Source organism: Pleurodeles waltl, chromosome 9 (genome assembly GCF_031143425.1).
Source record: "Pleurodeles waltl isolate 20211129_DDA chromosome 9, aPleWal1.hap1.20221129, whole genome shotgun sequence".
NCBI lineage: Eukaryota > Metazoa > Chordata > Amphibia > Caudata > Salamandridae > Pleurodeles > Pleurodeles waltl.
In genome coordinates this window covers 1151134996-1151147857 of record NC_090448.1, presented here as the reverse complement: position 1 = coordinate 1151147857, position 12862 = coordinate 1151134996, and the positions used below count along the sequence as shown (strand labels likewise).

General features: G+C 42.5%; 1 protein-coding gene across 9 annotated transcripts in view; it reads left to right on the top strand.

Annotated features, from left to right (window-relative positions):
• Positions 1–12862, top strand: part of RYR3 (ryanodine receptor 3) — a 1450647-nt gene that overhangs the window by 1020395 nt on the left and 417390 nt on the right. For all 9 annotated transcript variants that reach the window (XM_069208992.1, XM_069208994.1, XM_069208991.1 and 6 more), the window contains 2 exons: positions 410–497; positions 627–719. In XM_069208992.1, the coding sequence (XP_069065093.1) occupies positions 410–497; positions 627–719 (181 nt within the window). The remainder of the gene's footprint in view (positions 1–409; positions 498–626; positions 720–12862) is intronic.

Below are 12862 nucleotides of genomic sequence, written 5' to 3'. Positions count from 1 at the left end.
ATGATATTAAAGATTTTCTAGGTACCCCTTAGATAGTTTTAACATGCTTTTCATTTCTATCACATTGACAGCACCCTACGCAGAACACACCCTGACACACTAGACCATTATTGTGCAATATTAAAAATATCAAAATCGCCCGCTAGCGGTGCCTGTCGATCATTGCAGCGGCGTCCTGACGAGGTGCTTGCCCAACGATGAAGCATGACACCCTTTTGGGTGTGTGACGGCACCATTTCATGAGTATAGGGACTGCCATATAGTCCTTCAGTCCTCTTAACAGGAACAGCCCCTTCACTTGTATATTGATTATGTTTTGGAGCATAAGTGCTGGACCTTCATTGGCTCCCTGTCCCTCCTGTTGAATTTATAGAATGGAATTCATTGTACATTGTGTCTCTCATCATAGGGCCAGCTGGCTGAAGAAACCTGACGGAGAGTCTGACGAGCTGTTCCGAATGGTTGCAGAGGTCTTTATTCTCTGGTGCAAGTCCCACGTAAGAGAAACTTTTCATGTTCTTTCTTTTTCTGAGTCTTGAATGAGACCTTTCTTGTCATGTGGCCTGCAGAGATTTTTGTCACAGTTTGAGTCTATGAATATTTGTATATGTTCTTTTGATTTTTAGAATTTCAAGCGGGAAGAGCAAAATTTTGTCATTCAGAATGAAATCAACAACCTGGCATTTCTAACAGGGGAGAGCAAAAGCAAGATGTCAAAAGTAAGTGGGATATATGATGGTGGGGCTATTCTACCTGTTCTCCAGTTGTCAAGACCACCAGATCATTAAACACTCAGTGGTGTCTGTCCAGTGGTGTGTGACATTATTATTTACTAGTGATTCAACATTTCTGGTAGGCATGTAACAGTTTGGAACTACTCAGAGCCAAAACATGTAATCCTTGTCCACGGCAAGAAATGTTAATTGTGGTGATGGGGCAGATGTCAGCCACAAGTACTGCCTTCTCCAAAATTATTATTACTCCCATACTAAAACAGCTATTACAATGCATGTAGCTCTTTGGAACATGTATTTTGTCTTTATCCATCTCAGGAGAAACTAAGGAAGATGTAATAAAGTCTAATAGGACCCATCCTCGATTTTAAGAGGGCCCCCTTGTAACACTTTTTGGCTACTTGATAGCCTGCCCATAAGTCTTAAAGCACTCATGTGAACATGAAGAGATGTAACATACTCAATAGCAAAAGCGATTTCATTTAGACAACTGTCTGCTGAGAAATCTGCTGCCTTCTATATTTAGCTAACTTTTCTCTGAGTAATCTGAGTCAGCATGGGTAGACAAATACCTCATAGAATGCTTCTAGCCCAAGATGCATGAAAACAATGTTGCTCTCCAAAACTCTGTAAGCCTGATTCACAAATTTATATTTACAGGTGTAGATTTACTCACATGTAAATCTACAACTTCACGAAGGTGTAAACATACATTTTCGGGGCCTGTTCAGAAACTGTATTTTGTAACATACAGAAACTTTGGCACTCATTCTATTTCTTCTGTGCAGAGATCTCTGCATTTCTAAGCCTACATATTAGTAGTAAATGGGAGAGGGGCAAAGGGGAGTGCCTGGAAAGTGGGAAATACATACTATAAAATAGGAGGGATTTAGGGAACAGTAGGTTGGGTTTTAGGAAGGGTCAGGCTACTACAGACACGCACACACAATAGAGTAAGCCCAAAGCTAGTCACAGACTACATTTCTAAAGTTATTACAGCCCTAAAGGTGACAAGACAGTAGTAAATGTATTTCAGTCAACTCTTAGTTTTCCAGACAAATTACTGGCAATCAAAAACCCAAAAGGTAATGGGACGAATGCTTGCAAATAGTTTAACCATTGGCCGTCACTCGGGGTAGCATTACAGCAAAATGCTTTTTTGTCCACTCTGCCACAGTATGCAGAAGCCTTGATTTAGGGTTTGAGAAAAGGTAGACAGAGTGGCAGAGAACTTTGTGTCAGCCACCCTGCCTTTACTCTGCCTGCCAAATTTAGAGATGCCTGCCACACTCGTGGACATTCTGTACATTGACAGGAACAGTTATCATGGTGGTTCATGTCAAAGTAGGAAACGTTTTTTATTTTTCAAAGACAGACTCCCATTCTCTCTTAGGCCACTGCTTTTTTAGTTGGGACATTTGAGATTCACTCCTCCAAATCTCACTGACTAAACTGTGCCCCTGACTGCACCTGTAAAACATGGGCACAGTGATTTTGGAGCTTCACTTCAAAATGAAATATGTTTGTTTTGTTTATTTCAAGAAGATTCCAGTTTTTTCTTTAAATGTTACATACACAGATATACAAATGTAAAACAAGTAACTTTACTGTATGTATTCATGTGAAGTGAAACAGATCCTTAAAACGTGTGTGGACTATGCTGTCTGCCTGCTACGACTCTTTTATACATTATTCGCCTGTACTATACTCACGGGCAAGAGAAACAGTTGGAGCCGATTCTGGGCATAATACATATCTAAGGTGTGCACTGTTGCTTACATAACAGATAACGGGCAGTATAATTGTAGGTGAAATAAACAATAAGATAAATATATATGCACAATAACTATATGATGGGGCCATAATCACAGGATGTCTGTTTGATTTCAACATTTTTACTGGAACAGTAGCTGTCTCATGGGAAGGATGACTGGCAAAACAGCTGTGTGACAGCTGTGTGATGGGATGAGCAGAGCATTACAGGTATCTTAATCTCATTTCTAATCCACAAAATTATATTTTGGTAATGCAGAGACACTTTAAAGTTTTCAGTAGCACTATGTCGAGGGCTATGAATCATTGCCTATATCCACATTTCGTAAACAAATACTAAAGTAGTTTTGAAAAACTGTTAGTTGCAATTACCTTATTAAGAGGCCAAGATTGAATGAGGAGACTCAGTGAAGGTATAAGTATAAATGGGCATATGTGAAGGCATATGTATTTAAAAAAAAAATACCATAAACTTGGGAGGACAAGCATTGATAGGATGGAGCAAACTTTAATGTGTAAAAAGTGTATATACTGGTGAGTGAGTCTGTGCACCTCTATTTGAAACACTATGTGCTCTGCTGTACTCAAGAGAATACAACCAAGTATACGTATCAGCATGACTCTAGACAGCTGATCTTCAGTGCCTCAAATATATCCTGTACGTAGCCCGCTGCCCATTCATCAAGCCCCATTTTCATTAATGAAAGGCAAAGGTTTACAAATCCCTGATGATTAATGAAAACTCAGCTGAGCTGAGACTAGGAAGATATCAGGGAAGAAGAGGCACACACTTGTCCACTACAATTCTTACTTTGGTTCGACTATACCACAGTTATGGTACATAGTGTTGAGTTAGACATGGAGAGCATGTTCCAAAGATGTAGGTGCCCTGAGGCAGACTTCATTCATTTAGAATGGCAGTACCCCAGAAATGGAGTCTTCTAGAGACAAAGGGTAATTACACACTGTCAAGCACAATAGACATGATTCTAAGCCGCTACTAACTAATCATGGTTACGCCTGAGAGGGTCCATGCTCTCGCTACAGATTTATTGCATTTGTGTTCCTCTTCACTACGGGGAGGTTAGCCATATTGTAGTTATTGTGGTTGCATTATCCACTCGGTCACTAGCTGGATTAAGGTTATGGGGCCGTATTCAGAAAAAAAGTAGTAAATCTGCATCTGTAGATGTATGTATAAATATGGTGCAGATTTACTACATTTAGTAATTCCCAAACATTATTTGTTGTACACCAGGAAAGCTGCACCAACTGCACACTTCTAGGCGTAGTTTTTGGAATGCAAAGCAACATGTCCCAAGGAATCCTGTTCTTGTCCAGTATTAGGGTATCTTTCATAGATTCACATGCTCGAATCATTCCTAGTTGTCAAAGTGGGAGTCCCATGGTATCATAGTAAGCAGTATATATCAGTATAATAGGCTGTAAAGGGAATACAAAGTTCAGCTTAATAGCGTATCTATGTCCTTTTCTAAAAAAGAGCCAAAGTTGAACAATGAGCAATCAGGCAACAGCACCCTTAGACCACTCCCAACAGAGGCATCACCCCTCAGATTTTTCACTGCACGTCGTGTATGAGAGAGTTTCCCTGAGCTCAGTTTAATTTTCCGGATTTGGTGATTTTCAAACAGCTATTTCTCTGTTCCAGTATGTCAGAAGTGGTCAAGAAAGGACTCTTCAGACCTTGTGCCACTTGTGGTAAGAAAAGCCTGCATTTGGAAGATCCTCACACGGACTGTATATACTGCCTTCATCCATTCCACCAGGTGAGACACTGCAAGATTTGCAGAACTTTTACTACAAAAACCCTGAAAGACCGTGAGGAAAGACTGTTATTATGGCTACAGAAACTTAAAACCAAGCCTACTGTAGGTTCTGAAATGGAAAGTAGTGAGTGTTCCATCTCCTCACAGACTTCCAGAAAGAGGGAAAAATCTCACCTTGAGTCCCCTCAGCAAAGTAAAAAAGCCTTGAAAAAGACCCACTGTGGATCGATGGAAGGCTCTTCCCATCAAGAAAAATAAAAAAGGGCTTCCACAGACTCAGAATCTGAGTCCTCTACTCCTTCCATACCCATTTCTATCAGGGCTAAATCATTATCTGAACCTGCTTCAAAAAAGGAAAACATTCCTACGGAGACATTGTCTACGCCACCAAAGATGTTAAAACCATTGTTGACGACAGCTAGAAGTGACAGAAGCCCAACGACGCTTTCACTGTTATCATCCATCCCGTTGTTGACATTGATGACAGTTTCTGCGTCGACAAAGACTACCTCATCGACGATGACCACACCGTCGATGAGATCCATCGCATTGACAAAGACTGTGCCAACACCGTTGATGATCTCTTTGCCATCAGTACCACAGTCATCGTAGGCGATGTCAAAACACAAGAGGCCATCAACATTATTATTACCCGCATCGTCAACGACCTCATGGACAACAGTTTTACCTTCTCATCACTGTTTACATTTTTCTTTTACACCGCCTTGTGATGTATCTCCACTTATACCAAGCCACTTACTGGATATCCATGAGTTGTATGATGATCAAGAATGTTTGGTACAGCTCACAGCCCCTCTAAATTGCACGTTAAATATAAGGATGTAGACGAGGAGCAAGATTATTATGAACCTGTGTACCAAACTCATCAGTATGTGAAACAGTATCCTTGTTATGTGCCTCCTCCACCACAACCAGACATGCTTCGGGTTCCGGCTACCCTCATGTGATACCTAGAAAGCATGCTTAAACATTATTATAAATGCTTCCCAACGCCAGCTGAATAACATCAATCATCTGCAGTAGTAATCACGCTTGCACCTAAATCTCAGGAACATCTGCCTTCACCTCCTACACCAAGGAAGACTCTGCAATCCTGTTTCGCTGGGCAGGTGATTAGACAGTATTGGTAAACGATTCAGAGTCATGTCAGGTATCACTGTCTGAGATGCAAACTCTCTGGCCATTCTAGGTTGATACAATCGCCAAATGTGGTCTGACATTGCCACATACCTAGGTTTCCTGACAGATGACAAGAAAGCATGGGCTACCCACTTTTTACAGGAAGGTGAAAAAGCGCCATTTGAGATTGACTCTGTAATGGATTTTGCATCAATAGGCTTCTGGCAGTTAGTGGAATCTGCTGTACGTTGGCACCAGGGTTGGCTTAAGGCTACATTGTTCCTTCCAGAAATGCAGACAAAAATCCTTGACATGCCTTTCATCAGCAATCCTGTATTTGGGAAACACGTCAATAACGCTCCGCAGACCATAAAAACAAACACAGAGCCAGCTTAATCTCTTGGAACGCTCCAATTTCGTAAAATGCCTTTTCGTGGCATGTGTGGCTGCAGATTTTACTCATACCATGGAGGATAATAGAGATACCAACCACAATCCTACCAGCAGCCCTTTCGGCCTGCTTATTAATAACATCAACCATATCGAGCACTGCCGTTAGCAGCTTATGTTAAACAGCAACCAAGAAGGAGACAGGCTACTTCCACCAGAGACACCACTAGGAAACAGTGAAAACCTCAATGTACCGGCTACACCCACTACTCACCCTCCCGTGGTGTCAGAATTTCCCAGTACTTACATCACTGGACCAAAAGAACTATGGGCAAGTGGGTCGTAGATCTCAATGAGCATGGCCATACCTTGGAGTTTACTCAAATTCCACCTCAGGCTCCACCAACAAAATTCCTCCCTTCTCACCTTCATCTTCTTCACAAGGAAGTTTTGGCCATGTTGTCAAAGGGGGGCATAGAACTGGTTTTATATTCTCAAAAAGGAGAGGGATTTTACTCCGGTGTTTTCTTTGTAAGGAAGAAGTCATGGTACTGGCATCCCATTCTCGACTTGAGGAAACTCAACAAGTACCTGAAGAAACAATCTGTCCATATGGTTTTCCCCCAGGACGTTCTCCAGTTTCTCAACCATCAAGATTTTCTTACCAGCATCAATCTCCAGGATGCCTATTTTCACATTCCCATCCAACCCAACCATCACAAATTCCTCAGATTCGCAGTAGCCGGTACACATTACCAGTTCAAAGTCGTGCCTTTCAGTCTTCTATCCGATCTGTTCCCCAGATGTTTACGAAATGTCTTGCCCCAGTGGCGACCCACCTCCGACAACAAGGCATCCAAGTTTTCCCTTACCTTGACGACTGGTTGACAAAGGCTCCGTCTTTCCAACAGGTGTCGAGAGATACTGCCAGGTGGCTTCCCCTCTTTCAAAATCTGGGGCTCACAGTCAATTTCCAGAAGTCTCTTCTTTCACCTTCAACAAGGATAACCTTTCTGGGAGTAACTCTAGACACATTACTCAACAAGGCATTCTTGTCTGTAAACAGGCAACAGAAAGTCTCCTTGGGGGCCCGCTTCCTTTCACGAAGAAAGTGTGCTTCAGTTCACCTGATCAAATCTCTAGTAGGCATGATGTCTTCAGCAATCCTAACATCTCATGCTCATCTCAAAATGTGACCCAGGAGCAATTGGACGCACAATGGCTCCAGTCAGAATTACAATTCAGTGACATCGTACAGATCACACCTGTCATGAAAGCAGCTTTTCCCTGGTGGATAAAATCCAACACTCTCTCTGAAGGACTAACATTCCACCTCCCATTTTGGAATATGTCATTACAATAGACGCCTCTCTAGAAGAATGGGGAGCTCTTTTGTAAGATCTACAGATTCCGGCCAGGTGGACTGCAGACCATTCAAAACTGCATACCAACTTCCTCGAGCTCAGAGTAATCTCTGTTGCTCTTCCAGTTTTCCTACCAAGAGTTCAAGGTTCCTACGTGATGACAAGAACAGACAACACGACCAGTATGCATTACCTCAACAAACAAGGAGGTACAAGATAAAAAATTCTGTCCCAAGAAGCTCAAACTATCTGGCAGTGGACATTAAGGCCCTAGTTATGAGTTTGGGGGGGGGGGGTGGAAAAGGCTGCCCGCCAAACTCCCACAGTCAGGAGACCGCAAGTGGAGTTTCCTTCGCCTCTGCAATATTATGAGTTTCCCGCTGGCCTAGGGGAATCACACAACAACATTGACGCCAGCTCATAATAGATCCGGCGGCAGTGCTGTTGCATTTGTGCGTCAGGTGCACCAGCACCTGTTGGGCAAATCACTGTCTGCAAAGCAGACAGTGATTTGCGCGGCAGGGCTGGCCAGGGGGCCCCCAACACCCCATCTCCACCAGCCTTTACATGGCGGTCAAACCGCCATGTAGACGCCAGCGGAGAGAGGGGTCATAATCCCTAGGGCAGTGCTGTTTGCATCGCTGCCCTGGCAGATTGGGACTGCCTGTTGTCGGGCAGCCAAAAAGTGGCAGTGCCGGCAGTCCAACCGTGGCGGTAATGCCACAGTCATAATGTATCGGACGGACCGCCGCTTTGGCAGTGGTCCGATCGTGACCCTGGAGGTCTCAGACTGTTAGGGGCATAATGAGGGCCTAAGTCATTAAGTAACCATAAGGGCAGAATATCTCCCAGGAGTGCACAACTCTCTAGCTGACACCTTAAGCAGAACGACCCAAACCTCTCACGAATGGGAGTTGAACCATCTGGTCCTGGATGCCATATTTCAGATATGGGGGTAAACCCAATCTGGATCAACTTGGATCGCAAGAGAACAAGAAATGCTAATTTTATGCCAGCAGGTTCACTCAGAAGGGATCCTTGGGGGAATGCTCTTTCGATGCAGTGGTCCAGAATTTATGCCTGCGCTTTTACTCATTGCTCCACGGTGGCCCAGACAAAGCTGGTTTACGGAGCTCCTCATGTTATCGGTGGACCAACACATTCAGCTCAAGTCCCAAGTACACTTATTGTCGATGAACAATCAGCAGGTTCTTCATCCAGACCCATTTTCTCTGCATTTATCAGCCTGTCTCCTGAACACCATGAGCTACACCACATAGATAGTCCAGAGGACTGTCAGAGTATTCTTGCGAAGGCTAGAGCTGATTCTACGAACAAATCTTATTGCTTCAAATGGAAACAATTTTGTCTCCTGTGCGAGAATCTAACCTACATCCTATCACATCCTCCTCCCCAACAAGTGTTACCATATTCACTCTCTCTAGCCAAATCCGGTCTAGCACATTGCTCTGTCAAAGTGCATTTGGTGGCTTTTTCCAGATACAGGCGAACTGTGGGATTATTCATCCAACTCCTTAAAGGACGTTTCAGAGCATATCCTTCAATAAATTAATAAATTATCCGCACCTGCATGGCAACTTAACACCGTGCTATCCCAATTGATGAAAAGTCTGTTTGAACCGGTTCACAAGGTGGTTGAACAGAAGTTCCTCACCTGGAAAGCAGCTTTCTATCTTGCCTTCACCTCTGCTACAAGAGTAAGCAGCCTACAGGCGTTCACTACTAAAGAACTTTTCTTGTACTTCAAAGATACCATGGTAATTCTACGACCTAATCTCAAATTCATACCAAAGGTTCTTCCTGATTTTCATCTACAGGTTGTGCTTAAGACTTTCCTAATCCTCAAACACCAGCGGAACAAAGTCTTCATATTCTTGATGTCAAGAGATGTTCAAAATGTTATTTACATTGAACAAAGTGTATTAATACTACTGATCAACTTTTCATGGCCTATGGTAACAATAATAAAGGTGGACCAGTGTCCAAGCCCACCATAGCAATATGGATTTCATCGGCCATTCAGTTCTGCCACTCCAAGGCAGGCAGGCCTTTAAGACAAAAGACTAGAGCACACTCTACGAGAGCAGTTTCCACAACAGCGGCTTTATATGCTGGGTTGTCCATCGAAAATATATGCTGTGCTGCAGCCTGGAAAAGCAGGCACACGTTCACCCAGAACTCATGTCTGGATTTAGCACATCCCACTGATACTGCTGTTTGTCAAGCAGTACTTCAGTATCTTTTCTAATAATGTGAGCCTTTTATCATCTAATGTTGTACCCACCATCCACTATCATATACATGTGTATTTGATTGCTAATATATTGCACTGCTAACTATTTTGATTCAAGCATGTGAATCTATGAAAGATACCCCAGTCACGGAGAAAGAATTTGTTACTCACCTGTAACTCCTGTTCTCCAGTTGGTATCTTTCATAGATTCACATGTGAACCACCCTCCTCCCCTTAGAGGCTCTCCTTCTTGACCAGTGCGGTTTATCCCACTAGTGCTTGGATACTCTGAGGGAAATGCCTCTGTTGGGAGTGTTCTAAGGCTGCTGTCGCCTGATTGGTCATTGTTCAACTTTGGTGCTTTTTAAAAAAAAGGACATAGTTAGGCTATTAAGCTGAACTTTGCATTCCCTTTACAGCCTGTTATACTGATATATACTGCTTACTATGATACCGTGGGACTCCCACTTTGACTATGGGGAAGGATTCAAGCATGTCAATCTATGAAAGATACCAATACTGGAAAATGTGAGTTACAGGTAAGTAACAAATTCTTTCTTGTGCGGAAATCCACACAGCATTTATTCCCTGTGGAGAAAGTCCTTTCCATACACTCTCAGTAAATCTGGCTGTGGTTGTTTGCCTTCTGATCCTGGAAGGGGATTACTCTAGGCAATGGCTGGGGTAATTTTCTATCCATTTTCAGGATGTGAAGTGGTCAGATTTATGTTTGAGAATGCTCACAAACATATATATTTGTAGATGTGTACAAACTTACAAAGCAAACATTTTCCACCCCTTGGTTCGGATATACTACTGTGGATTTCTCTACAGTCGTGGAATAATCCAGAGCACTAAGTCCATTTACACCTACCCGAAATCCTTTTGTGAATCCCTTGCAGCCATGAACGAGGAGTTTTTTGGCTATGAAAATGTACTTAAGGCAGTAAATAGCTGTGTGAGTAAGGCCTATAATGTTGTGCAACAAATTTGTAGAGGCAAATGCCACACTGTTGCCCACACTGTTCTGACTTAAGAACATTTCTAAGTCTTAGTATGGATCACTTATCTGAAATCATTACTTGCTAATTTTGAGATCCATTTGCTATATGTAGTTTTGGTACATGTGCTGCTAAATGACTGAGTTAGGTGGTAAGGGCTTTCTCGCTCCACTCGAAACAGCCTTCTGCAACACTCACTTAAGCTGTGGCTACAACGTGGGAGGGCCCTCCTATGGTCTGCCTTTGGTTGAACGTTGGTATTGTCTCCTGTAGTTAGCTCCTGGGATCATGTAATTCCTAATGTGACAGATGCAGTTTTGTGCTCATTGTGTTTCTTTAGACATTAATTCAAGTTTTAAAAAATAAGTACATAAAAATAAGATTTCAAGCAAATAAATCTGTGCCATATACCTGTTCTGAATTAGTAAATGAAGTGGCTGAAGGCTGTTGTGCAGGGGGAAGTGGTTCATTCTGATTATCAAAGGTGAGTGGGAATGTGGGGACAGACCTGCTGGCAAGCCAGACCTAAAGCATGCCATGGATCTCTCACTAGCTTGCCACAGCTAAGGTAATGCTTCAAGCATGAATCAGCAATCCGAGTTACATGGTGTGCCAAAGATGTGTGACCTCTGAGGCAGTCCACAGATTAATGAATTGGGCACAGGAATCAGCCTCTCCTCACTGCAGATACTTGACCATAGTAGTAGGCATCTCTGTGTAAATGTGCAGTAGGATTGTATTGAATCCCACTAGAGACACCCTACTTCTAAGTACTAACATATGATCTTTCCTGTGCTCTTCTTCCACAGACTATGCAAGTGAAGGTACAATATGCATGCTGTGTCTCTGTGTTAGCTTTAGTATTGGGCTCGCTCTACTTGTTCTCTCATTGTTGATAGAAACAGCGTCTCCCCATGCGGTGTCACACAGAATTTAGGATTACATTGCCTACGCTTTTGCTCCCTGAACACATGCACATGTATGCTGGGCCTATGTATTCCTTGCGAATCTGGTTCCATGTAATAGGACAGTGCAATAGACATTTCTAGCCAACATCACTCAACTCTTCACTGGGTGAAAATCTTGGCTCATGTGAAGCAACAGACTAGAGTGTACTCTTGTAGTGCCTGCCTCATGTTACACGCATAGTGCTGCCTCACATGTAGCAGTGCATCCCGAGGCATCATTAGGGTAATAGACTCAGGTGAAGCACTGTATCACCCTTGGTATTACATTGATTGACTAATTTTAATGTAGCATTACAGTGATCACCTATCGTGAAACAGCAGTCCATGACGTAACTTTATATTGACCTTGTTACACGAAGCAGCACACCATGATACTGTGTTATCACTTAACCCAAAACAGCACCTCATCCATGGTTCTGCCATTCAACACTTAAATCAGTACAATAGATAATGATGGCAGATTAAGATCACCATGTCTTGTGAGTCTTGTTATGTTGTGCCTTCTGTGACCACGCTGAGTACCCTTAGTCCCCACCACTGTTGTAGAATGACAGTCAGTAGTTAGATCAGATGGTTGTTTCAGCCTTGATTCGACTGACATGTTTCAAAACCAAGCACCAGGATTATAAAATCCAGGTGCCACATAGAATACTTATGCCCACTTATATGATAAACATTCTGCCTCAACCAACCAACCAACCACCATTCCCTGTTGTAAGTGTAGCCATGCTGATCTCGCTACTGCTGCTCTTATTCCCAGCCTTCTGCAAAGTCAGATGGAAAGGAGCCTAGCAGAAATAAAGGGAGCTTCATTTGTATGTGGCTGAAATGTTTCAGCCGTGTTTAAATTCACCCTCTGTGCTCAACCATCCTTTCCCAGTTGCAGATGGTGTGACACCACTGGGTCATAGTGACACATTGTGATTGTTGTTTGTTAGCTTTGGACTCATACTGATTTTGTGTTGTCATTGTAAATGTTGAGTCTCTCCATCAGTCATTGCTATGTAACTCACAACAAGTTATTGACATGCTTGTTAGAGGTATGTTTTTTGACTCTTTGAAGATATATCCACGTAGTACAATTGCTTGCATGCATATGTGCGTGTTCTACTCGAGACAGGCATTTGGCAATCAGCTGGTGAGAACTGATTGATGGAAGTAAAAATAAAAGCTGTTTTGGGTATGGTAATTATCAATATTATGAAGTCTGACTTTCTAGAACAGCATGTGTACCCTTTATACCACATTTCTATGCACTTGTTTCTTGTGACCATACATAATGAGAGAATTAGGGTTTAATGCCTGGCCTGAGAAGATGCTGTAACCAAAGTGACCAGTTATAGGTGTCTAAATGGTAACAGCAAAGTCTCTATATGATAAATAAACAATTTTATTATCATTTATTAATGTTAAAATGATTCCCTAGTAACTGAATTAATGTAAGTATCAAA